Source organism: Lissotriton vulgaris, unplaced genomic scaffold (assembly GCF_964263255.1).
Source record: "Lissotriton vulgaris unplaced genomic scaffold, aLisVul1.2 SCAFFOLD_292, whole genome shotgun sequence".
In the NCBI taxonomy this organism is placed as follows: domain Eukaryota; kingdom Metazoa; phylum Chordata; class Amphibia; order Caudata; family Salamandridae; genus Lissotriton; species Lissotriton vulgaris.
Genome location: NW_028249215.1, coordinates 471,926 through 499,746, shown reverse-complemented (window position 1 = coordinate 499,746; position 27,821 = coordinate 471,926). Strand labels below are relative to the sequence as shown.

At 48.0% G+C, this 27,821-nt stretch overlaps 1 protein-coding gene across 1 annotated transcript in view; it reads left to right on the top strand.

Annotated features, from left to right (window-relative positions):
* The window catches only part of LOC147663656 (NADH dehydrogenase [ubiquinone] 1 subunit C2-like), an 84,427-nt gene that overhangs the window by 34,016 nt on the left and 22,590 nt on the right, over positions 1-27,821 (top strand). Inside the window, exon 2 of the mRNA XM_086950292.1 lies at positions 8,907-9,050. Within this exon, the coding sequence (XP_086806418.1) occupies positions 8,907-9,050 (144 nt within the window). The remainder of the gene's footprint in view (positions 1-8,906; positions 9,051-27,821) is intronic.

Genomic DNA, 27,821 nt, shown 5'->3' with positions numbered 1-27,821 from the left:
CACCGAGTGCTGCGTGGGGCCCTTTTGCATTTTCCTGCTCAACGCGTTGGTCCGGTCGCTTGCCCGTTGGCTAGTGGCCCCAGTACCGACGATCCTTTGAATTTACACTGCTAGTCTGGTTGCTCCAAACTGGCCCTCGCTCCCCTGAAAAGGAGCAACCTCTCTGACTTTGCTGGTCCGAGTAAGAAGCGCTCTTCGAATCCTGCGTGGGTTGCCTTTGTCAAGGCTTGTTAGCTCTAATCCGGAAGCCGACACCGCCGACAGCGAGAGCCTTCGTGGGACAGCTTGTGATCCACTCCAGGACATCCTCGTTGCCCCGGAGTCCACGTGGCAGCGGAGACAAGCTTCTCAACAACCACCTGATTGCGCCCGACATCGCCTGGTTCCTTCCTGGTTCCTTCCTGGTCACTGGCTAGTGACCCAAACTCTGCCCCCTCTGCTTTCAGGTACTCTACATCTTCGATCCAACCGGACTCTTCTCTCCTGGCCGCCTGTAGCATCTTCACCTCCAGGCACCATCGAACTACACGACGAAACCCGACACACTTTGGCACCTATGCACCTGCTTCCTGTGGGTGAGGTAACTCATGAACGCCGGTGCTCCTGTAGTGGTTTACACTTCTAGTGTCTAAGTCTAAAGTTTGGTCATTCTAGTCCAGTCGGAAGACTCCTAAAACAGTAACTTTGTAACTTTTACGCACCATTGACTTTGCATTGGTGCATGCGCGTGCTTTTAGCGCTGCACCGGAGTCCCGCGGGCCTCTCCCGACTTCATCACTGTTAGTCCCGAGTAGTCCCAGCGATTCCCAAGGCCCTAGGCCTTACCACTGTTCGTAAAGTGATACTTATACCACTTTTTTAATATATGGTTTGAGTGGCACCCGGCCTCATCCATAAACGTGCAACTTTCATATGTAAAACTGTACTTTTGTTTAAACGCTTGTGCTTCTATACTCATAAAGAGTACAGAGGATTATTCTAGTAATAAATACATATATTTTTATAATATATAACTTGTGTGGTGTCCTTTCATTTGATATTACAGGATTGCATATGGTAAAATAGCTGGCTTCACATGCCCTCTTGAGTTTAGCCTGAAAGCTGCTTAGTCCATGCTACCCCTAGGATAGCTTATCTTTTAAGGTTGACTTACAACCACCACCATAAGGAATTGTTTGGACTGATGCAAGGTGCCCCCAGAATTGGAGACATCATACATCAGGCCAACTTCTCACACTGGTGGTCTACTCCAAGACTGGTGAAGTATCTATGGGAGCGCTGAATTATGGTCTACTGTGTACATGTTGCTCGGCCACCCACCTCTGTCCCACGTGTGGCTACCTTGCTGTTAGCTGGGAGGCCTGTGGGTGCAAGTAGGGAGGTGGAAAGGCAAGGTCGGGCGCCCCTAGTGATTCACTCCCCCTATGGGCGAACCCCTCGTTACTCCGCCCCTTTTGAATGGGGGCTATTCTTTTTTCAGACTGCGGTTAATGTTGTTGGGTGGGACTTATGTACCCGGCAAGATGGGGCCGCCGGAGTGGGAGGGGGGTCCATTGGGTTTAACTGATGCACTGCCAGAAATCAAGGATGAGATGCCACATTTGTACTACATGTTGATCTTTACACATCGGTATGGGTACGACAGGTGACACACAGGCACTTCGACAGATTAAGCTAATCTCGTGGAACGTCCGTGGGCTGAACATCCCCAGGAAGAAACGACAGATTCTGGGCTACCTAGACCGACATGGGGTGACAATTGCCATGCTGCAGGAAACACACTTGGCGTCGGGGAGTGCCCCCCAATTTGCATCCCGAATGGGCTTCATGCCGCTTGTTTTCCTCTTTCCACTCCTACTCCAGAGGGGTGACTATTTTAATTAAACGGGGAGTGGGATTTACACCACTAGGGACAGACACCGACGCGGACGGCAGATTTTGTATGGTATGGGGGAGACTCCTATCGCACACTGTCCTTTTCGCATGCTATTACGGACCTAACATTGACAACCCCGATGCGCTGCTGCTACTATGGGGCAAGATACAAGCGTTGGATATCAAACATGTCATCCTAGGTGGGGACTTCAACACGACACTACGACCTCAAATGGATAGGTCGCACCCCCTCATGACTCATACACACAAAACGCTACTAGGTATTGTAGAGGACCATCGTCTGCTGGACGCGTGGAGACACAATCACCCCACACTCAGGCAAGGCACTCATTTCTCTGCGGTACACTCCACGTGGGCGCGCATAGACTATGTGTTTTTATCAGCAGGCCTCACACACTGGCTGACTGGAGCTGTACACCTAGCCTGCATGTTCTCGGACCACTCCCCTGTCCTTTTAGAGCTCCAAATCCCCGTGAACAGTTCTCCCTACCTGACCTGGCGCCTCAACCCCGCCAACCTTAGCGACTCGGTCTTGAAGGCCGAATTAGGCCAAGACATACAAGACTTCTTCGACCGCAACAAAACGTCAGTGTCCAGCCTCACAACAGTCTGGGAGGCCTTCAAGGTCACGGTACGAGGCTGGTACATTGCTAAAGGGGGTGGGATCCTTAAATCCTTACAAGGGGATATCAGAAAGATAAAGGCAGAACTGCGCTTCCTAGAACAAGATCTAGATCATGTTACACGAGGACACGAAATCAAAGCCCAAATGAGGGAATACGAGGAGGCAGCGGACGGGTAGTGTAAATTCCGCGGGAAGCAGTACACTACGCGCAACTATGGAGACAGAGAGCAATCGGGGAAAGCTCTGGCGGCCTCGGTTAGGCCTCCCCGATGCGCCAACTATGTCACCGCATTACAAGACGAACAAGGCACTATTCACAGAAACCTGCCCGACCAACTCCGCATCCTCACAGAACACTACACTGCGCTATACACTTCACACAGAACCATGGCAGTGGATCTGGACACTTACCTAAACGACACCACCATAGCATGGTTAGGCCCTACTCAACAAAAATTCCTTCACCATGAACTCGAACGTGATGAAATAACAGAAGAAATCATGTCAATGAAGTCCAATGGAGCCCCCGGATCGGATGGCCTCCCGATCGATTTTTATAAAACATATATTCACTTACTCGCCCCCATTCTTAAACGGGTTTATTATGCAGCCCTTGAGGAAGGCAGTCTACCAAACTCCATGCACGAAGCCTTGATCACATCTTTGCTTAAACCAGGTAAACCCCCCGAACAGTGAGACTCATACCAGCCCTTGTCGTTATTAAATACTGACATTAAAATTCCTGCGAAATTCCTAGCTACGCACCTCAATCTTTTGATGGAACGACTGGTCCTGCCGGACCAGGCCGGTTTCGTCCCTAACCGAGCGACGTCCCACAACTTGCGAGCGCTACACGCAATGTTGCAGGACATAAACCCCAATTGTGAAGCTGCCGCCATATTCCTCGACGCTACAAAAGCGTTCGACTCGCTAGAATGGGATTACCTACTCGAACTTTTGTAACGCATGGGGATGCCTTTCAGCTTCCTGAACTGGGTGCGACTGCTGTACTGCCGACTGAGCGCTAGCGTGCTACTGAATGGGTCGCGCTCTTCCCCCTTTGAAATACACAGGACACTCGTCAGGGATGCCCGCTATCCCTGGTTTTTTTCGCGCTTGCCATCAAACCATTGGCAGCTAAACTCAGACAACAACATAACCACCGGGCGCTCATATATCCAGAGAGACAGATACTCATCTCACTATACACGGATGATATGACGCTCTGTCACAAAACCCCAAGATAACCTGAATCCCATACTGCGCGAAATCACAAAATTTGGTGGTGTCGCTGGTGTACAAATAAATTGTGCCAAATCTGCTATATTCCCCTTAACGGATAAAACACAGCCTTACCCCTTAGATTACCCCCTTGTTTGGTAAACGGATGAACTAAAATACCTGGGCATCTGAGTTACTAGGCAACTGGACACCATGATCAGGGCCAACTACGGCACTGCCCTGGACAAAATTACAGATAATATCACTAAATGGATACGCCTCCCGCTGTCAATGGCAGGCCGCATCTCCCTCATTAAGATGGTGGTACTCCCAAAACTCCTATATTTATTCACTAACATCCCTTATAACCCTGGGACACATTTTTTTCGTGCCCTAAAGACTCAGTTATCGCGGCTGATTTGGGGCGGAAAACAGGCAAGGATCGGATTGGCAACACTGATGCTGCCATACCACCAAGGTGGGTTTGACGTCCCTAACTTCGAGCGGTACTACGACTGTGCTCAAGGTCATTTCCCCTCCTATTGGTTCCACCCTCCACCATACATGGCACACCTTGCAGTGGAAGACGGATACATGAGGCCAGAAAAAGCCTCTGGGTACATCTACACGACAGTTCGAGAGAGAGAACGCGATCCCTCTACAGTAGATTGTACAGTGCTGGCGTGGAAACGCCTCGCCAACACCATGGGATCCCCGTTCCTATACTCGCCCTGCATGACCCTGACGAATGACCCCCGCCTGCGCGTAACCTGCGAAGAAATCGGGCGCAAAATGTTAATCAACCTGGCTTGCCACACCAGGGGGGACCTATATCTCCAGGGCCAATTCCGCACCTCGAATCAATTCTTTGGGGATCACACCCCCACAATAATGGACACGTTCTTGTACACCCGACTGCGCCAGAATGTTCGCACAGTCACTCCTAGCTTCCCTGAAGAACCCGATACTCTGGTTCCACTACATGCACTCCTCCAGAACAATGCCCCGCAGCACGTAGTGTCGTTACTTTACAAACACGTACAGCACGCACCACCGCCCACTACACTACGATCGCGTGCTCACTGGGATAGAGATCTTGCTGTCCCACTAACGGACGAGCAATGGGAGTCGAGCTGCACTCATACAAATGCTGTGACGGGCAACGCTCGGTTACGCTTGATACATTTTAAATTTCTGCATCGCCTCTATTACACCCCGGCCAAGCTACACAGATTCCGCCTGCGAGACAACGACCGCTGCTGCCGCTGCGGGAGGGACGGAGCAGATTTTCTACACCTGGCATGAACTTGCCCTGCCGTTGCCGCGTACTGGAGTGAGGTCTTTGTGGGATTGTCCGAAATGTTGGGAATGGACCTTGTGCCAAGCCCGCTGACAGCGTTGCTGGGTCACTCACATGTCATTGCGACCACACACAAAAAATTCTTGGCACTAAGCCTCCTTTTAGCAAAGCGCCATGTGGCGTGCAGATGGGGCCGGGCCGCGCCTCCAAATTTAAGGCTTGGATATCCACCCTGACCACATGGCAAGAGCAACTGCATAACTATGCGGAACTATTGCCACAAACATCCGGCCCTAAGGATATCTGGGGCCCCTTCACTGCCTACCTTCTTTGGCAGCGGGAAGAGGAGGACATAGCATCTGGTGAACCACGGGATGCACTACCAACAGACACTCAACCATCACACTAAACCACACGTGGGAAGGCCACATCACCCTGACGAGCCCAAATAGTAGGATGGATTGAACTAACAGCGAGACGCGCTTACTCTGTTCCTTACCGTAGTCCTCTCACAGGTGCGAGGCCCGGACACGCCACTGACAATTACCAATCTTAGCCACTGTTACACCGGTCACATAGTTCTTATCTAGATAAAGACCTACAGGCACTAGTTCCTTGATATAATGCGTGCCAATTATGTGGGGGAGGGGAGAGAGTTAAACACATGTGTTTGAGTTCATGTTTTTTGGATCCTGTGGACAAAACTGATCTGGACGAGAAGGTGCCTTTAGCCTTAACTACTATCCGTCATTTGTATTGGATGTCATTTATTGCACTAATGTACCGTACACTCTTTTAAGTAAAAAAAAAAAAAAAAAAGGTATAGGAGGAGGTTCGGAGCAGGAGGAAACCAGAAGACAGAGAAGCAGAGAAATACAAATGATTAAAATTATCCATCACTTATTGAAGACAGAATCAAAGTAGAGAACAGGACTTGGCTATAGTGTTGACAATGAAACATGAAACAAAAAAAACAAAAAAAAACGCCCAGTGTAACGTAAACCATGTACTATGGAAATGGGACTGGAACCCAAACCATACACCCAAAAAGGGTAACAACTCGCTTGTGCAGGGGTAACCTTGAGAGGAGGTAAGACGTTGTGCACTGTTGCAATAAAGAAACACCCACACTGTAAAACGTGCACTATGTAATGAAGGCAAGAGACCGTGTGAGACACACCTCGAAAGGTCAAATAATGTGTACTGCGTACTGGGACAAAGACCCACGTGAGACACCTCGTGAAGGGGCAAAAAGCATTTTATACTGTAGCAATGGGACTGAAACCCACGCTATACACCTCATGTGGAGGTGAAAACAATGTGCACCGAACCAAGGAAAACCACCCAAAGAAAGCACCTTGTGTAGAGGTAATGCCAATGTGCACTGAGCAATGGGAGTTGGACGCTTGCGAGACACCTCGAGTGGAGGTAAAGCGTTGCGCACCGGTAGTGCACTGTAGCAACGGGACTGGAACCCGTGCGACACACCTCATGTGGAGGTAAAAACGTGCACTGTGAGAGGTAAATAAACACTTAGAGCAAAACATCCTCGCGTGGAGGTAAAAACGTTGTGTACTGGAATGATGGGACTATAACCCAGACTGTACACCCTACTTGGAGTAATGGCGCACTAGAATATGGACGAGATGGGACTGAAAGTGTACACCCTGTGTGGGGCAGTGTGTGCAAGAAAGATACTATGGGTGTGGACCCATAACCTATACCATAAATCTGAAATTAAAAGTAGACCAAACACCTTGACAAGTGTGTAAAAAAAAAAAAAAAAAAAATTTCTTTGTAAAGCGCTATAATGGTAAATTATGTGCACTAAAGCGTGCGCAGGTATAGGATACCTAACTGGTTCAAAAGACACAATAGTGTAGCAAGTATAAAAGAACAACAACAACCAAAGTACCATTCCCCTTTATAAAAGACCTGTTAAATGGACAATGGTGTGCCTGTCACCGCGAAATAGAGAGACAGGCGAGGGTATAAGAAAACAACACTTCGAAATACAGGGGTGTCCCTTGTTACTTGAGAAAGTACAGTGGACCGGTAAACAGAAGATCCGACTGAAGAACGAAGTGCGTCATGGCTTGAAGAGAAAATAGGACTCGCTCGCCACTCACCACAGAAGCAAAAAAAACAGTGTTCTCCAATCTCCGTGTGTTGAACCTCCGGTAATCAGAGATCATAGTACGACGCTCAGGTGTAGCAGGAGAACAGAGGAGCATCAAGTCCAAGTCCAAAGGAGGCTTCGAATCATGTGGAAACAATCACCGCACTTATGAAGAAAACGTGGTTGGCATAACGGAGAAAGGTATAAGAGAATAGGCAAATCACAAGATGGCGGTACGCCCTTTTACGTCTTCCCGTGTGGCTCATGGCATTAGCGTGCCCGAAAGCACGAAGGAATCCCTGAAGATGAAATGGACGTCACAACGTAGGTCACACAAATGGAAAGACCGCACGGGAGCAAGACACTGCACTGAGGTAAGCACGTGCAGCCTTGGGCACGAGCTTGGTGATTTTTCAAAATATAGATGACAGTTGGGTAACGCTACAGACAAGAGGTCTGAGCGTTGTCCAACAATAACAGACACAACATGTCTCACCTGAATATGACAGGAGAGACTCGTGACATAGAGGCAGTCCGTCCCCAAACACGTCTTCACACTATCAGCTCGCAAACGTGCGCTCCTTTCATGGGGAACTCACCGGTCCGCTCTTGTGCAGGTCTAGATGTGTAGCACGATTTGTGTATACATTAAGGAGCTGTTAAAACACCATGTAGACACCTTGCGCATAGAGAAGGAGAATAACGAGATCAGGTTCCTTGAATAAATTGTAGGGGTGAAAGTGACCACAAGTTGTTCCTTGAACAAATACACAGTTCAGTTCCAGTAGTTGTGACCACTGAAGACAGAAATACACCTCTCCAGAGGGAACCACAAAAACAGATACAGCAGGAACTGTCTTGAGTTATAGTAAAAAAAAAAATGCAGGAAGTAGCTTTTTGAGAGGCTTAAGGGACAGCATGCAGTGACTAGCTGCAGTTCTTGTTGAGACGCTGTAGAGACTTGAGCTGCAGTTGAGACAGGAGCTGGCACTGTTACGTAGAGGGCGACCAATGTGGAGGTCACTGGTGGGGCTGAGGTTTGCCAGTTAGTTGATGATATGCAGCTGTAGATGCAGAGGTTGCTTCTTTGACAGTAGGTTACCAGCTACACCCAGTTGAACTTGAGAGGTAGCAGACGCAGGTTCTTGAGTCAACTCGTCGCCATAAAATTGTAGTAACGGAGTCCAAGCTGGTTGTAGTAGTTCAGGAGACTTTATTGTAGATGGTTACATGTTCTGAAGTTCAGCTCAGGACTAGCCCCACCAGGAGCAGCCAGCATGCTGCTCAGCCCTTCTCCAACTGTAATCTCTGACCCCCAACATTCCATATTACATCATTCTAGGAGGAACTCACTGGCAGAGCATGAACACATTGAAACAAGGATAAAACACTAGGTTTGTGCTAAGTAAACTTTAGACACCGATTAAAGTCTTCAAAAGGAGTTAAGACACTGATGGCAAATATTTCCAGTGTGATTTAATAGTTTTTAGTGTCTTGCCTTACAGGACCCCTATCTACTGTTCTTCCTGAATGAGACCTTTGCATAAAAGATGCTATGCACTTTTAATTGAAGCAGTCGGCTCTGGAACTAGTTGAATTGACATTCCTGAACTTGATTTCCCCAGGATAACAATTGTATCTCTTTGTGCTTACTAACTGAAACATATCTGATCTAGCTGTAACATCTGAAAATGGGCCAACTGCCTGTTATGCAGTGTGTAAAAAAATGTTTCTTTTTTTTTCAGGTGTCCATCGTCAGGCTCTGGCACTTACCATTGGGTGGTTTATTGGGTATCATCTTACTAAACGTGAAAATTACATCCATGCAAAACAAGACCGAGAGATGTTTGAGTACATAAAGTTACATCCAGAAGATTTCAAGAAAAAAGGTATGGTAAAGAGCCTTTGAGTAATTTAACCAGTTTACCAATTATCTCCTGTATGTAACTTTTATCAGCAGTCAGTCTTTGAATTTTTCTTACAGTGGTATTGTTGGTGTACGAGTGAGAATTAAAATGTCGGAGCACATACACATGAAAAGGTTCACTGTTTCGACAGCTGTTGTAAGGAATGAAGATCGTGCACCATTTTTCATGGTACTGGTGGTGAAAAATGTATATATTTTCACTGAAAAAAACAAAGGTTAAATTAAAGTTATGGGTAGGTTAATATGTCAGTGACAACATTAACATTCTGAACTAATACAAAACACAGAAATGCATCAGTTATTTTTAGCAGAGCCCCAGCCTTCGAGATCTATTGATGTCAATCACTGGGGGCCGCAATGTATGGTGCTGAATTATGGGGGGTTTGTGACGCTAGACCTCTTGAAGTAGTGGAAAATCAATTTCTGATGGCCTTGAACAAAACTCCCAGCAAGTACCCCCCTTTTATCCTTTGACTAGATCATGGATTAAAGAGCGGTAATGACGTAGTGGGGCTGAAACCTTTAATGTATTGGGGAAGACTATGGTTAGCCCCGCAAATTATATTTCTCCGAGGACCCTTGGAATACGTAATGGGGCAGTTAGTGTCCAGTAAGGTCTCACGGTTTAGGTTGGTCTGGAATCGGTTGAGACAGATTGGTTTTGGCAAGCTCCGGTCAACACCAACTGATGCTCCACTGGTCTCCAAACAGGCACTGAAAAGAGCCTGTTGGAAATATGTGGAACAAAATACTGCAAGAACCTCTAGGGTGGGCTCCCTCACTGCCTCTTTCTTTGAGTTCAACATTGACCTCTGCTTTGAATCATTATTGAATGAGATGCCAGAACCCTTTACTTAAAGTTCCGTTTATTTACCCCAATTCGAGGCTTTACCACTGCATGGAGGTCTGGGAACTCAGAGTCTGACAAAACATGCCCTTTCTGCCCTGGGGTGATCGAAGTGATTGAACATGTAATTCTATTTTGCCCAGCCTATCATGGTCCAAGGAAAAAGTGGGTTTTGTCACTCTGTCGTAATTTGGGTCTGAGGAATTACAGCATCACCCTTCGAACACTCCAAAGTAATACAAGTCAGTCCATTGTCTCTGCATTAATCTGATGTCTATGTGGAGGTGAAGACAGAAAAAGGCGTTCCCCTAATGCTGCTCTGTACTTAATGTTTTAACACAATTTATACTGGTTTTACTGTAATCTATTTAGTCGGATCTTCCTTCTCTTTTATATGCTCTCTCTATTTTTAATTGTTTTTATATATTGTATATTTTGGTGTTTATTTTGCTCTTTTAGGCCGAAATAAAGATATTGACTGGCTGATTTAGCAGAGCTAACTAGAACTTGCACCCCCGCTGGGCATACGTTCTATGACCTCATTTATGACATCTCAAATGACATCCCTGATCTCGCTGAAAACATCATCCAATGAGTGTGCTAGTTTGTTTTATAGTTTACATAGTGGCAGGTACCTACCAAATTACTTTTCTATCTAATTTTGTACGTCCTCTGTCTCAGTACTGGGTGTAAGTGTTTACAAATCGGATGTGTGATCACACATGCGTGGGAGTATTGAGCAATTTATAAACCTTTCTACTTAAGAGTAACTCTCTTTGTAGATGACAGTTGACGAGTTCTGTCCAGTATGTTCCACACAGGTTTTTTTTGCTCTGCTGAAAAAGTTTCCGACAGGGCAAAGATTCTAAGTAGTAGATACTAAGTATTGTAAGCAGCCTTGAGATATTAGACAGCATTGTCTCAGCATAGCAATTTCTACATAAGATAGAAAACTGTGTGCACCAGGTACTAATGTATGTACTTGTTTAGCTTTAGAAGGTGGTGTTTCTGTAAAGTTTAATCACTATATGATGGCTGCAGGTAATATTTCCTTTAGCACCTTCAGACCTTAGTTTTTTTAAGCAAATTGTCTCTTTGGACATGTTTTGCATAGAGAGTATAATGTTCCCCGTAATACTCTTTGGTATATACCCATGAGCGTTTCACTGTCTGAAAACAATGTGTTATAGAATTTACACTGTTTACAGTACCCGCTTTTCTACTGTTATCAACTTCATTTCTCAATGTAGGTTCAGTGACTGTGAGAGATTTGATACAGATAAAGACTGTCCTTAGTAGGTTATTAATTTTGGAAGAGACTCTGAGACTCTTGGCTTTCTCTGAACACTTGTGTACAGATTGAACATCGTGTGCACTAGGGGTTTCTCATATATCTGTGCTTGTTTGTTAATGTGAACTAGGCTACCTTTGAAGTGTATGGTATAGGGTTAATGTTTCCCATTATCCATGCTTTCTATACCCAAAGGAGTTGTATATGGGATGGCATTAATGATGCTTCATATAATTCTGAGCTATTTTGTACTGCCTTTCAGCCCTCTAATGCCTTACTAGTTCTAAAGTGCAATGTGTGCAAAAGAATCTTGGATAATGTCATCAGTGATGCCATAAATGATGTCATAGAGCATGTCATCAGTGATGTAATAGGTGAAGTCAAAACCAGTGCATGGCCGGGTAGCAAGTTATAGTTAGCTCTGCTAACTAGAACTGGTGAATTTCTGTGTTTTTTTAATTTTCAGTGACCTATATACCTAACTATGACGTTAGTTTAACCTTCGCTTTTTTCAATGAATTTTTTACTTTTTTTTATTAAATAAAAACATATCTGTTTATCACACTTAACTATAACGTTACTTTAGTCTTTGTTTCAGTGAATTTTTAGGATATTCTTAACATAGTGATATTTTATTACCATACATAAAGCCAACCCATGGCTGCGGACGACAATGGTCCTGCTGCCAAATGCTATGCAGGCATCCAATCCCATGCCTTTGCAGTAGGCAGCATAAGGTTGGCCTTTGGGCCCAGGGAACCCCATTCAGGGCAAAATTCGAGAAAAAGGGCAGAGGGGCCACACAGTCCCCCTCCCTGACCCTTATTAGGCCCGAAATACAATTCCCTGGGGAAATGACATTAAAAAGGGTGCGGGCGGGGCCTGCGTGCTCCCTTCTCATCCCCCAGGGCAGCCTTATGTTTTTCAGAGGGAAGGGAGGTCACGTGGCCCCATCCTGGAGTCTTAATAAACCCTGGGACATCCCCCCCTCCGTCCCCCCCACCCCCACTCGGCCCCAAGCCTTAACAAGCATTTACAATGCAACGGTCTCGCCTTTGCAAAAGTTAGCGCTTTTGGCATTGTAAATGACAAATGTTTTATTTATGTGTTGGTTTTGGAAACAGATAAATAAATGGCATTGTCATGAGCAGTAGAGAGTGAGTAGTAGAGAGTGAGTAGTAGAGAGTGAGTAGTAGAGAGAGTAGTAGAGAGAGTAGTAGAGAGAGTAGTAGAGAGAGTAGTAGAGAGTGAGTAGAGAGTAGTAAGTGAGTAGTAGAGTGTGTAGTAGAGAGTAGTGAGTGTGTAGTAGAGAGTAGTGAGTGTGTAGTAGTGTGTAGTAGAGTGTGTAGTAGAGAGTGTGTAGTAGAGAGTGAGCAGTAGAGACTAGTGAGTGTGTAGTAGAGTGGTGAGTGTGTAGTAGAGTGGTGAGTGTGTAGTAGAGTGTGTAGTAGAGTGTGTAGGAGAATGTGTAGTAGGGAGTGTAGTAGAGTGTGTAGTAGAGAGTGTGTACTAGAGAGTAGTGAGTGTGTAGTAGAGAGTGTGTAATACAGAATGTGAAGTAGAGAGATTGAAGTAGAGAGATTGAAGTAGAGAGATTGAAGTAGAGAGATTGAAGTAGAGAGATTGAAGTAGAGAGATTGAAGTAGAGAGATTGAAGTAGAGAGATTGAAGTAGAGAGATTGAGGTAGAGAGATTGAGGTAGAGAGATTGAGGTAGAGAGATTGAGGTAGAGAGATTGAATTAGAGAGATTGAATTAGAGAGATTGAGGTAGAGAGATTGAAGTAGAGAGTGTGGAGTAGAGAGTGGAGAGTCTGTAGTAGAGTGTAGTAGAAAGTAGTGAGTGTGTAGTAGAGTAGTAGAGAATGTGTAGTAGAGTAGTAGAGGGTGTGTAGTAGAGTGTGTAGTAGAGCGTGTGTGTAGTAGAGTGTAGTAGAGTGTGTAGTAGAGTGTAGTAGAGTGTGTAGTAGAGAGTGTGTAGTAGAGAGTGTGTAGTAGAGAGTGTGTAGTAGAGAGTGTGTAGTAGAGAGTGTGTAGTAGAGAGTGTGTAGTAGAGAGTGTGTAGTAGAGAGTGTGTAGTAGAGAGTGTGTAGTAGAGAGTGTGTAGTAGAGAGTGTGTAGTAGAGAGTGTGTAGTAGAGAGTGTGTAGTAGAGAGTGTGTAGTAGAGAGTGTGTAATGTAGAGTGTGTAATGTAGAGTGTGTAATGTAGAGTGTGTAATGTAGAGTGTGTAATGTAGAGTGTGTAGTAAGTAGTGACTGTAGTAGATAGTGTGTAGTAGAGAGTGCCTAGTATAGAGTGTGTAGTAGTGAGTGTGTAGTAGAGAGTAGTGACTAGTAGAGAGTGTGTAGTAGTGTGTAGTAGAGAGTAGTGACTTGTAGTAGAGTGTGTAGTAGAGTGTGTAGTAGAGAGTAGCGACTGTAGTAGAGTGTGTAGTAGAGTGTGTAGTAGAGTGTGTAGTAGAGTGTGTAGTAGAGTGTGTAGTAGAGTGTGTAGTAGAGTGTGTAGTAGAGTGTGTAGTAGAGTGTGTAGTAGAGTGTGTAGTAGAGTGTGTAGTAGAGTGTGTAGTAGAGTGTGTAGTAGAGAGTGTGTAGTAGAGTGTAGAGTGCGTAGCAGAGAGTAGTGACTGTAGTAGAGAGTGTGTAGTAGAGTGTGTAGTAGAGTGTGTAGTAGAGTGTGTAGTAGAGTGTGTAGTAGAGTGTGTAGTAGAGTGTGTAGTAGAGTGTGTAGTAGAGTGTGTAGTAGAGTGTAGTAGAGAGTAGAGTGCGTAGCAGAGAGTAGTGACTGTAGTAGAGAGTGTGTAGCAGAATGTGTAGTAGAGAGTAGTGACTGTAGTAGGGAGTGTGTAGTAGAGAGTAGTGACTGTAGTAGAGAGTGTGTAGTAGAGAGTGTGTAGTAGAGAGTGTGCAGTGATTTGAGTTTTACATCAAATTAAAAACGGGAACGGAACAAACTCATCCTATACATTATTGTGGTAGGTGCCCACGCATATAGGGTTAAATGATGCGTTAGATGCCACAGGTCCCACCAACACGCTTCCTTTATGATAGGAGAATGCCCAACATCGCGGAGATTTGCTCTCTGCTCTTCCCGGATATTTGTATTTTCAAATGTATAATGTTATCCTGCTAAACGAAGACGATGCTCAAACTATAAAAGAAGAGGGTTTCACAGATATGTTAGTCCTTCCGGGCAAACGAAATGACCCAAAGAAAGATCAAGTGACAGTTTAGAGCTCCAAGTGAGTCTTAATAAAATCAGTGTCTGGAACGCATAGCATCAAAAAACGAGCGGGGCATCAAACTGCAGTGTCATTCAATCAAAGCTTCAAGGCTTCTGAGCGCTAGCCGAGAATTATTTTTTGTGAAGCACTAATCACTGTGGAAGGTGCCCCTGCTATCCCAGATGTGAGAAGTCAGTCTGATATGAAAATAAGCAGTATTTGGAATGAATGTATTTGGCAGGGGGAAGGTGGGGCGGCGCAAGACCGTACTGACGAGTGAACAGGAGCCATTTTGTACCGAGTGATTCTGCCTGTGTGCATGTAGACAAACCAGGCAGCAGCATGAGCATGTGATTCGGTAAAATAACAAGCATTTACAATGCAATGGTTTTGCCTTTGTTAAAGTTAGAGCTATTGGCATTGCTCTTGACACTCTGAAGCTCCACTCTGCACTCTGAAGCTCCACTCTGCACTCTGAAGCTCCACTCTGCACTCTGAAGCTCCACTCTGCACTCTGAAGCTCCACTCTGAAGCTCCACTCTGAAGCTCCACTCTGAAGCTCCACTCTGAAGCTCCACTCTGAAGCTCCACTCTGAAGCTCCACTCTGAAGCTGCACTCTGAAGCTGCACTCTGAAGCTGCACTCTGAAGCTGCACTCTGAAGCTGCACTCTGAAGCTGCACTCTGAAGCTGCACTCTGAAGCTCCACTCTGCACTCTGAAGCTCCACTCTGCACTCTGAAGCTCCACTCTGAAGCTCCACTCTGAAGCTCCACTCTGAAGCTCCACTCTGAAGCTCCACTCTGAAGCTCCACTCTGAAGCTCCACTCTGAAGCTCCACTCTGAAGCTCCACTCTCCACTCTCCACTCTGAATCTCCACTCTGAATCTCCACTCTCCACTCTGAATCTCCACTCTGAATCTCCACTCTCCACTCTGAATCTCCACTCTGAATCTCCACTCTCCACTCTGAAGCTCCACTCTGAAGCTCCACTCTGAAGCTCCACTCTCCACTCTGAAGCTCCACTCTGAAGCTCCACTCTCCACTCTGAAGCTCCACTCTCCACTCTGAAGCTCCACTCTGAAGCTCCACTCTGAAGCTCCACTCTGAAGCTCCACTCTGAAGCTCCACTCTGAAGCTCCACTCGGAAGCTCCACTCGGAAGCTCCACTCGGAAGCTCCACTCGGAAGCTCCACTCTGAAGCTCCACTCTGCACTCTGAAGCTCTACTCTGAAGCTCCACTCTGCACTCTGAAGCTCTACTCTGAAGCTCCACTCTGCACTCTGAAGCTCCACTCTGAAGCTCCACTCTGAAGCTCCACTCTGAAGCTCCACTCTGAAGCTCCACTCTGAAGCTCCACTCTGAAGCTCCACTCGGAAGCTCCACTCGGAAGCTCCACTCGGAAGCTCCACTCGGAAGCTCCACTCTGCACTCTGAAGCTCCACTCTGAAGCTCCACTCGGAAGCTCCACTCGGAAGCTCCACTCGGAAGCTCCACTCGGAAGCTCCACTCTGCACTCTGAAGCTCCACTCTGAAGCTCCACTCGGAAGCTCCACTCGGAAGCTCCACTCGGAAGCTCCACTCTGCACTCTGAAGCTCCACTCTGAAGCTCCACTCTGCACTCTGAAGCTCCACTCTGAAGCTCCACTCTGCACTCTGAAGCTCCACTCTGAAGCTCCACTCTGCACTCTGAAGCTCCACTCTGAAGCTCCACTCTGCACTCTGAAGCTCCACTCTGCACTCTGAAGCTCCACTCTGAAGCTCCACTCTGAAGCTCCACTCTGAAGCTCCACTCTGAAGCTCCACTCTGAAGCTCCACTCTGAAGCTCCACTCTGAAGCTCCACTCTGAAGCTCCACTCTGAAGCTCCACTCTGAAGCTCCACTCTGAAGCTCCACTCTGCACTCTGAAGCTCTACTCTGAAGCTCCACTCTGCACTCTGAAGCTCTACTCTGAAGCTCCACTCTGCACTCTGAAGCTCCACTCTGAAGCTCCACTCTGCACTCTGAAGCTCCACTCTGAAGCTCTACTCTGAAGCTCCACTCTGCACTCTGAAGCTCCACTCTGAAGCTCTACTCTGAAGCTCCACTCTGCACTCTGAAGCTCCACTCTGAAGCTCCACTCTGCACTCGGAAGCTCCACTCGGAAGCTCCACTCGGAAGCTCCACTCGGAAGCTCCACTCGGAAGCTCCACTCGGAAGCTCCACTCGGAAGCTCCACTCTGCACTCTGAAGCTCCTCTCGGAAGCTCCACTCTGAAGCTCCACTCTGCACTCTGAAGCTCCACTCGGAAGCTCCACTCTGAAGCTCCACTCTGAAGCTCCACTCTGAAGCTCCACTCTGAAGCTCCACTCTGAAGCTCCACTCTGAAGCTCCACTCTGCACTCTGAAGCTCCACTCTGAAGCTCCACTCGGAAGCTCCACTCTGAAGCTCCACTCTGCACTCTGAAGCTCCACTCTGAAGCTCCACTCTGCACTCTGAAGCTCTACTCTGAAGCTCCACTCTGCACTCTGAAGCTCCACTCTGAAGCTCCACTCTGCACTCTGAAGCTCCACTCTGAAGCTCTACTCTGAAGCTCCACTCTGCACTCTGAAGCTCCACTCTGAAGCTCTACTCTGAAGCTCCACTCTGCACTCTGAAGCTCCACTCTGCACTCGGAAGCTCCACTCGGAAGCTCCACTCGGAAGCTCCACTCGGAAGCTCCACTCGGAAGCTCCACTCGGAAGCTCCACTCGGAAGCTCCACTCTGCACTCTGAAGCTCCTCTCGGAAGCTTCACTCTGAAGCTCCACTCTGCACTCGGAAGCTCCACTCGGAAGCTCCACTCTGAAGCTCCACTCTGAAGCTCCACTCTGAAGCTCCACTCTGAAGCTCCACTCTGAAGCTCCACTCTGAAGCTCCACTCTGAAGCTCCACTCTGCACTCTGAAGCTCCACTCTGAAGCTCCACTCGGAAGCTCCACTCTGAAGCTCCACTCTGCACTCTGAAGCTCCACTCTGAAGCTCCACTCTGCACTCTGAAGCTCCACTCTGAAGCTCTCCTCTGAAGCTCCACTCTGCACTCTGAAGCTCCACTCTGAAGCTCTACTCTGCACTCTGAAGCTCCACTCTGAAGCTCTACTCAGAAGCTCCACTCTGCACTCTGAAGCTCCACTCTGAAGCTCTACTCAGAAGCTCCACTCTGCACTCTGAAGCTCCACTCTGAAGCTCCACTCTGAAGCTCCACTCTGCACTCTGAAGCTCCACTCTGAAGCTCCACTCTGCACTCTGAAGCTCCACTCTGAAGCTCCACTCTGCACTCTGAAGCTCCACTCTGAAGCTCCACTCTGCACTCGGAAGCTCCACTCGGAAGCTCCACTCGGAAGCTCCACTCTGCACTCTGAAGCTCCACTCTGAAGCTCCACTCTGAAGCTCCACTCGGAAGCTCCACTCTGAAGCTCCACTCTGAAGCTCCACTCTGAAGCTCCACTCGGAAGCTCCACTCTGAAGCTCCACTCGGAAGCTCCACTCGGAAGCTCCACTCTGAAGCTCCACTCTGCACTCGGAAGCTCCACTCGGAAGCTCCACTCGGAAGCTCCACTCTGAAGCTCCACTCTGAAGCTCCACTCTGAAGCTCCACTCTGAAGCTCCACTCGGAAGCTCCACTCTGAAGCTCCACTCGGAAGCTCCACTCGGAAGCTCCACTCGGAAGCTCCACTCTGAAGCTCCACTCTGAAGCTCCACTCTGAAGCTCCACTCTGAAGCTCCACTCTGAAGCTCCACTCTGAAGCTCCACTCTGCACTCGGAAGCTCCACTCGGAAGCTCCACTCTGAAGCTCCACTCTGCACTCTGAAGCTCCACTCTGAAGCTCCACTCTGAAGCTCCACTCTGAAGCTCCACTCTGCACTCTGAAGCTCCACTCTGAAGCTCCACTCTGCACTCTGAAGCTCCACTCTGAAGCTCCACTCTGCACTCTGAAGCTCCACTCTGAAGCTCCACTCTGAAGCTCCACTCTGAAGCTCCACTCTGAAGCTCCACTCTGAAGCTCCACTCTGAAGCTCCACTCTGCACTCTGAAGCTCCACTCTGCACTCTGAAGCTCCACTCTGAAGCTCCACTCTGAAGCTCCACTCTGCACTCTGAACGGTCAGACTCCAAAAATCGGCCCTAATCACAATAGTATTATTTCACCTGCGTGAATATAAGTCTTTGAAATTCTGGCCAGTGGTAATACACACAAGTAATATAAAATTGTTGTTCCAAAGAGCATTAAATGGAAATAAAACAAGTACCAGACCCATTGACGCCTGCACCTTAAAAGTGAAACTGACTGAAGCAAGCGCCAGGGCCACGTTGAAAAAAAAAGCCACACACATTAGATGCAGTCAAGGCCGCTCACGAGGTCAGAAGGCACTCCACATGAACAACTACCAGACACATTGTTTCATTTCACTTTGAAAGTGCAGGCAAAGTGAAACTGACTAAAGGAAGCGCACGGCCCATTAGATGCAGTCAAGGCGCGCTCACGAGGTCAAATCTCCAAAGGAGAAGCTCGTGACAGCCTGACTACAGCAGAAAAAGCTCGTAACAGTCTGATGTCCACAATATTCCCAGAAAAGTGGCAACATAAGTTGTCTCGCATAGACAGCAAAAGCTTCGCTTTTGCTTTCGTCTAGGCGAGACCTAAAAAGGCCTCAGGGAACCCATCCCCCAAGGCATACTGTTTGTTTCTGTGTGTGTGTTTTTTTAAAGGAGAGGAGTGATGTGCGGCCCCCCTCTCCGAGCCTCATTAGGCTTTGGGGACCCCATACCCAGGACCATATATATATATTATAAAGGGGCAGTTTTTCTATTTTAAAGGGAAGGCTGGCCACCCCTCCTCATCCAATAAAGGCCCTGGGGACAGGTTATGCATTAATGAAGCCACCTCAGGCGCATCTCCTCGGGCCTCTATGTAGGAAAGTGCCTCTTTTTGCATGGGTGCCCACCACTTCTTGCCTGATGCTGATGCTCTTTGAAGTGTTGCCTTGGTTCCAGCTAACCAGGTACCCAGGGCCTATAATCTTTCTCTAAAACTGTACATTTGCAACACCAATTGGCACCTCTCTGGCCACATGTAAGTCCCTTGTAAAAGATACCATGGGCACCAAGGGAACTGACCAGTGAAGGCCTCCAAGGACTGCAGCACCTATTGTGCCACTCTTAGAGGTCCTGTACTGCCCTTACATGTTTTGGTGCAGAGAAAAGTGAAGTGTCAACATGGCACATATACCTGTGTGCCATGCCTACTATCCACTGCCTATGTTATAGGTAAGACACCCCTCTATCTGGGTGCACTATACCACTGGTGAGGGTACAGGTGCATGAGCCCTGTTCCCCTACAGTATCTAAGTCCCTTCTTAGACATTGGAAGTGCCATAAAGAGTATATGGTCTGGGAGTTTGTCATTATGAACTCACAGCACCCTAATGGCTTTACTTAATTATGAGAAGTTTGGCATCAAACTTCTCAGCACATTAAACCCACACTGATGCCAGTGTGGGATTTTTAAAAAAAAATTTTTTTTGAAAACCTTTATTCGTGCATGTAAAAAGAACAAATACGGGCCTACAACCATCAGGCCGGCCACGATACTTTTGAGCACTAGTACAAACATTGCGGCCCCCTAGCGTCAACGGACAAAAATAGCAACAATTTGTGAATGTTACACTGAGGGGAACCATGACACCAGGGGGAAGGAGAAATGAAGGTTAATTTTAAAGTTTTTTATAATTTTATCAGGGAAAAAGGCAGTGAAGAATAAGTCCCAAGGAGATTCGAGTCCGCATACTATCTTCACATCACGGGAGAGCGGCAGTATTTCGGAAAACAACCGTGGAAATTTAAAATCTCAGGCAGTGAGGCGGTGCGAAGCAACAGCAGGATATTCACACCAGTAAGTACGCACCCCTTCAGCGCCGCCCCCACTCAGCCAACCCCAAGCCCGGACCCAGAATCGAACCAAGGAAAAAGCACAGAAGACAAAAGAAAGAAATAAAGGCCCATAGAACCAATAAGAAGTACTAAATTACCCCCCCACCCTACACCAATGCGGAGGCTACGGCCTACCCCCCCCCCCCCCCCCCCAGCATAGTGCTTGTCGCCCAGTAAACCCGAAATATAGAAGAGAAAGAAGATCAAGAGAAGAATGAGGAGGAGGAAAGAAAAACGTGAACACCTATGACATAGGGGGTGAGAAAAGAATGAACTATTCTGATCTAAACTCCCAAAAAGAAGAAGGTGGGGAGGAGCCTACGTAGCATCAGAGCGCCCGGGACCCCCGGCCATCCACAGCTTCCACACACTAAAACCTCCTACTCCGAAAGCAGCAGTGCTGTAATCAATTGCAACAATAGCATAGATGGAAAAAGTCATTTCGCGATGTGCGCTAACAACACATACAAAGCAGTTCCAATCCCTGTTCAGCCCACCCGGGAAGCCATATCGTTATGAATCAGCCCAATCCCGGCCTGATAGCGGGCGCAGGACAAAGCCAGCTCCTATGAATAAAGCATTAACACTTAGAACCCCGGGCCCGTACAGAACCGTCTTCCCGTCAGCAAGAAACACAGAAGAACATAATAATCGCAATCTCAAGTGGGAAAAAGGCTGCACTTGCAACAAATCAGCATAGCAAAATACAGTACAGTCCGGGTCTCCGCCAGCCGGTCAAGCAAAGCCGAGGTGAGGGGCACCTTCAACCCTGGCCAGAACGACGAAATCTCTCCAGGCATGACCATCTCCGCGGACACTTTGCAGGCAGAACAAAGGAGCAAGATGGCCGCTCTCGACCTGGGAGGAGCAGAAGTGAAGAAGACGAGTGTTCCCAGTCTCCAACAAATTCAGCGGCCAAAATGACGAACCCCCCCTGCCGTGCAGGATGACACACACTCCAGCAGCGCAGAAAAAAGGCTCCGAAGGCAAAATCCTCGTAGGGGGCAAACAACTGGAAGGGTGATAAACTGAGCTCTGGTAGCAGTTGTTCAGGCAGAGTCACAGTTCCCGGAGTGAGGGGAGACTTTGTAACAATGGCATCGTCGGTAGGGAGACACGCAACATTGTAGCCAGGGACACCTCGATCTTCCGCTCGCACATGCAGCAACATTGTATCCAGTGTAGAATCACACGTAGGCAGCAGGGAGATAGGCAGCCTCGGTCGCGTAGTGGAAAAAGTAGCCTCTTCGATCTTTCTCCCCAGCTCTTGAGCATTGCGCCGCCATGTTGCCCGCAAGTCTGCAAGGGCATCAAGGATATCACCCCAGGTCAGAACACTCTGCAGCCCCTGCCGATACGCTCTGCACAGTGTCACATTACGATCAGCCTCCGGGTCTAGTGCAGGCAGGTCCACGCAAGCTGGGGATAAGGGAGCAGCCCTCTGTCCATGCTGGAAGGCAGGCGCCATTGCCATCTCCTCCTCGGAACCACCCTGGAGGGAGGGGGGCGGCTCCGTTAGAGGAGAACCACCGTCCCAACACTAAAGAGCACGCGGCTATCAGTGCAGGGGGCCATGCGTAGTGGGAGCCCCCTCGTCCCCCGGCAATCAGCAAGCAGTCCCAAGCACCGGTATCTCCACAGCCCGTCCTACCGGCTAAGAGCAGCAGCGTCCAGCGGCGTCAATCGGCGCAGGGTTCATGGGGAGCCCCGGTGGTCGGCTAAATCCACAAATTTCCATCAAAAACGGCCGGCGAAGACCGCAAATGAACGCGTCTGTCACCAGCGCGTTCGTGTCCCCATCTAAGCGCGGTGTAGGAAGGATATAGTCAAGGATATCAATGTGAAGTCAGACGGCTCGGGGAGCCGGGCGCTCACACGTCCGTCCCGTCCGCCATCTTTGCTCCTCCCCCGCCAGTGTGGGATTTAATACCAAATGCACTCATGCAGACTTTGTAGCGGGAATTGAGTCACAGCTCAATATTGGTACTTGCTACAGCAAGCTGAGCACGGACCCAACCGGAGAAGCCAGTAGGCTGATAAAGGACATAACACCCAAAGATACCTTACGGAACATGAGTATGAGTTCCTCAATAGGAAACATTGACAGACCCCCACCATTTAGACACTTCTCAAATTTCACAAAAACCTACAACATCACCCGGACAGTCCCATTGTGTCAGGTTTTGGGTCTGTCTTTGAGCCCCTGTGCAAATATGTTGATTATTTCTCAAACCCCTAGCTGAATCGACCGCGGCTTACCTAAGGGACACCATAGAAACCATACGCCTAGTGGATGATATGGCCTTCAATCCCATGCAGCAACTATTGGTAACAATGGATATTGTATCCCTTTATACTAACATTTCGCAGAGACCTGCACTTGAGGTGATACGGACAGCATTGGACACCAGACCTCGACCTGTTGCGGTACCCATTGATTTTATTATCCAACTCTTGGAGTTGGCAGTGATGAAAAACTTCCTGTTCAGAGAGAATTTTTCTTCCAAACCAAAGGAGTGGCGATGGGTGCCAGCTTTGCCCCAGACCTGGCAATTCTGTACATGGATAACTTTGAGAAAGAGTTTGCCCTTGGAGATACCAACCCTTTCCGCGAAAACATAGTCTTGTGGAAGCGTTACATCGATGATGTACTTCTGGTCTGGAAAGGCGGTGTGAGCGAACTGGTGAATTCCATACATAGCTGAATCAAAGAACCCCAGATATGGACTTCACCATAGAACATAGTCCCTCCTTGATAAATGTTCTGGACATCTCGATCAAAGTAGACAATGACCATTTGTACACTGCATTATACAGAAAAGGTATGGAAAGGAACACTCTCCTACAGTACTGCAGCCATCACCCCAGGTGCCTTAGGGATAACTTGCCCTTCGGCCATTTTCTCAGGATCTGCAGGAACTGCACCCTCGGACAAGACTACTTCGGTGAGTCTGAAGACCTCCGTTAAGATTAAGGGAGAGAGGCTACCCAAAATCACTTTTAAAAAAAGCTTGCAAAAGAGCATGGTACAATCCTAGGGAAGCCTTACTTGAGGACAAACCCCACCAGGACAATGCCACCCAACGCATGGTGTGTGTAACGACCTACAACACACGTAGTAAGGACATCAAACTAATAAACAGCCAGTATTGGAAACTTATTGCTGATGACGTGGACATGTGCGAACCACCACTGCACTCCTTTAAAAGGGGCAAAAGCATTAGGGACCATGTGGTGCATTCCTTTCTCAAACCACCCACGCAACCCTTAATACGCACACTGTGGAACCTCCCACCAACAGTGGGCCACTATAAATGTGGCCAATGCAAAGCCCGTGACCTGACCATTGAAACCAAAACGTTCTCACACACCAACTCATCAATTACATTAAGGGAACACACTAATTGTAACAGCACACAAGTAATTTATGGGATTAGATGTCCATGTGACCTGTCAGATGACCATGGGCCGGATCCTGCAACATTGCAGTATGATCCACTGCAGAGTGACAGGGGCTCCCCTAGTCGAACACTTTCTGTCATTGCATCACCCAGCTGACAGTATCAGATGGGTGGTGATCGAAAAGGTTACCCTTGCTCCGAGAGGTGGCAACATCACTGACATAATGAATGTGCAAGAATGCAAGTGGATGCATTACTTGGACATTGTCCAAAACGGTCTGAATGAGCAGTAGGAAATCAGTAGATAGTTACCTTTATTAACCATGGGTTGACCCTCACATTGATCATTTAGATGTCAACACACTGTAAGATGTGACGAGGTACGGGTTGACACCTTGAATCGTGTCTAGAGATTCCCTCCTCCCCATCTTCTTTTCTAGAACAGGTTTTTTTGTAGAACAGGTGTTTTGTAAATTCTGTTTATTGGTTTTTCAACACATAAAACAAAAAAAAGAAAGACAACCATACATGGGTTTGGAGCTTTGAGTCATTGAAATCACATATGCAAATAAGAACAGTGACAGTATACTGCAATTCGCTATCATAAGCAGCAACAGTAATTCGTCTTTTCAGGGTGAGCACATTGTATGGTGGCAAGGATCATTGCCAAAGGGTAAGCATGCATCTTGTGGATTGAACTACAGAGACACATATGATATGAGGGCCCAACATGAGTAACTACGAATGCAGTGTGAGCTGACAGCAGGTAGAGGCGGATTGTGCTATCTGGTGGGACATAGGCTTATGCATGGGGCTGATGAATCAGATCAAAAGAGCGTCAGTGGTGCATGCATTGGCGGGCAAGACCCCTCAGATGTCAGTAGAATTACAGGTGTCACCTCCCTCTGGATTGTCCTCCTTATCCGGCTGGGCTAGTAGGTAGCTGACCAAAGGTCCCCAAATGTCTTTAGGCTGACTTGAAATTGGCAGCAGCTCAGTGAAAGTTACGTGTTGCTCCTGGCTATAGGTCATGTCCGCTAGCTATTCCTTGAATTTAGGGGCTCTGCCCCGGCCCCAGCGGCATGCCACTCGCCGCTTTGCCAAGAGCAGAGCAATATCTAAGAATTTCCTGCAGGATTTAGGGATGTGTGGCGTGTACCCAAGGAGCATAAGTAATGGATCAAGAGGTATGGATTCTCCTGTCATAGCTACGAGGGCATCGTGCACCTGTTGCCAGTAGAGGCGAATGGGAGGGTACTCCCAAGCAAGATGCAGGAAACCCGCATGTTCCGCGCGGCAGCGCTCGCATCTGTCATTATCTATCAGTCTTAACCGGGGTGTAGTATAGTCTCTGTAGGAACTTGTAGTGTATTATCTTAAGTCTACTGCTTCCCGATATTTGGGCCGTGAGGGTGCAGCAATATTGCCATTGTTCATCGTTGAGCTCGACCGCTAGGTCGGTGTCCCAGTGCATTCGAGCCCTGGCCCCAGGCACCGGACCACTCTTCCTGAGATGACGATACAGACCAGACACTAGGTGTGAACCATCTTGTGAACATAGCATAAAATGTAGTAGAGACAAGGCTTCAGGTTCACTGGGGAACTCAGGTAGGATATCTTTCATCCCTTGGCGCAGGCGCAGATAGTAAAACACGTCAAGTGGCGTGCTGGCGTGAGAGGCGAAGAACAACTCAGCAATCTTGAACTGACCATCAGAGAATAAGTCACCCCAACAGGCGACTTGCACGCGCTCGCAGAGCAATTGGAAGCCACGTTCCTGCAGGAGTGCAAGTTTAGGATGATATGGTAATGGTAGCCGAGAAGAGTATAGTAGACGGCAAGATAGTCTCTTAGCTATGCGGCGCCAAGCATCTAAAGTGCATGAGACGGAGGTAAGCGGTGTCATTATAGATGACCCGGACAATGGAGGAGTCCATTGAGCGGGAGGGGATGTACAATCCAGTCCTCCACTGCCAATTGAGGCATGAAGGGAGTAGGAACCATCCAATGATAAGCATAATGTGCTTGCACACATAGATAATAAGCCTCGAAGTCAGGGAACTCGAAGCCTCCTTTGGCTGTATCAGCGTGGACCATTTCAGCCTTGGGCTCTTTCCCCCCCAGAATAATCGACATAGCTCCGACTTCAATGTTTTAAAGAAGAAGGCACCTGGATAATAAGGGATGTTAAGGAAGAGGTAAAGAAACCGGGGTAAGACTATCATTTTGATAAGGGACGCTCTACTCGCCATGGAGAGCGGCAGGGCGATCCAGTGGTCCACCGATGCGGTGAGTTTAGTGATTGCCACTCCGTAGTTGGAGTGCAGTGTTTCATCTTTGTCTCGCGAAATCTGTAGGTCCGACCGACACCACTCAAGAGGGTAATCGAGGGGGAAAGTCGGCATCCGCATCCGTGAGTGGATAAAATTGTGACTTGGCCCAATTTATGTGCACACCAGACATCCTGCCGAATAGAACAAACTCTCTAAGTAAGAGATTGAGGTTCAAGGCTGGGTGTTTGACAAAAAGTGTCATATCGTCAGCGTATAAAGACACATCGATCTGGCGCTGAAAACATTGTATCGCACCGTCGCGATGCAGCTGCCGGAGCCTACAGGCAAGAGGCTCGACTGCAATTGCGAATAAGAGTGGGGACAACGGGCACCCTTGACGGGTGCCCCTGGAGATGGCAATGGAGTGCGAAAGGCGACCGTTGATGAGCACCTTCGCCGTTGGTTGTGTATAGAGCAGTTGAACCCAGGAGATGAACAACTTGGAGAATCCCATGCTTGCCAGGACAGTAAACAGGTATGGCCATTCGACCGAATCGAAGGCCTTCGTGGCATCCAGGAAATACGCAGCGACTGGAAGGTCAGGGTGCACCGTGCAGAATAGGGAAAACGGGGTGCGCAGATTGTGAGACGTGGAATGACCCGAGACAAATCCAGATTGATCAGGTAAGACAATTCTAGGTCATTAAGAGGGATAATCTAGTAGCCAACACCTTTGCAAGTATTTTAACATCGCAATTCAAGAGGGAAAGTGGGCGATAAGAGTCGCAGGAGCTAGGGTTTTTGCCAGGTTTCAGGAGCGAGGTGATAACGACCTCACGGCATGGAGCAGGGGAGGACGCCGTCAGTCAGCGACTCCTCGAAGATCTCGCGAAGGACAGGGGACATAATGTCGATGTATGTTTTAAAGATCCCGTCTAGAGAGACATAATGGCTTCACGGATTTCATCTAGTTCAAAAGGGGCAGCTAGGAAGGCTCTATCGCCGTCGCTAAGCCAGCAGAGAGCTACATCGCTCAAGAAGTCATTATACGGTACGTCAGCGGTGGTGGCGGTGGTGTAAAGCGCATGATAATGAGAAACGAAGGTAGTGAGTAGCTCGTCCGAATTTCTGACTGTGTGTCCCTGGTCATCTGTGAGTTCCAATATCGTGTTGTGGTCATGCGGGATCGTGTCATCGCCGCCAGTGCCCTACCCGGTCTGTCCCCTTCACAATATTTCCTAGCTTGCCAGTGCTTCCCCCTAAATTTTGCTTCCCTGTTGGCTTCTTCCTCGTATTTTGTCAGCTTGTCTCTAAACTCCGCGTGGATGTCAGCACTGTCATCTTCCACCATTCGAATTTCCAAGGCCTTTAGCTCACCATCAAGTGTGTGGATAGTGCGTTGAATGTCACGCAGGGCCCCGAAACTTTTGGATATGCAATACCCCCTGATCGTTCCCTTGAATGCCTCCCAGATGTGATCAACCGAATCAACAGACCCCTTGTTTCTAGGAAAGAAAGCAGTAATTTCCTCTCCGAGTTCGGTGCGAAACATAGCGTCTAACAGGGCTGTCGGCTGCAACCTCCATCGTGGCCTAGGGTCGTCCCAGCCAGGTACTCGCATGTGCATCAGGACAGGGCTGTGGTCGGAATATGTCCTCGGTAAGTGTGTTACCTTCTCCACCCCTGTAGATATCTCCCTGGTCATAAGGAAGTAATCCAGTCATGCCCATGTGCCCGTCTGTGAAGTGAAATGT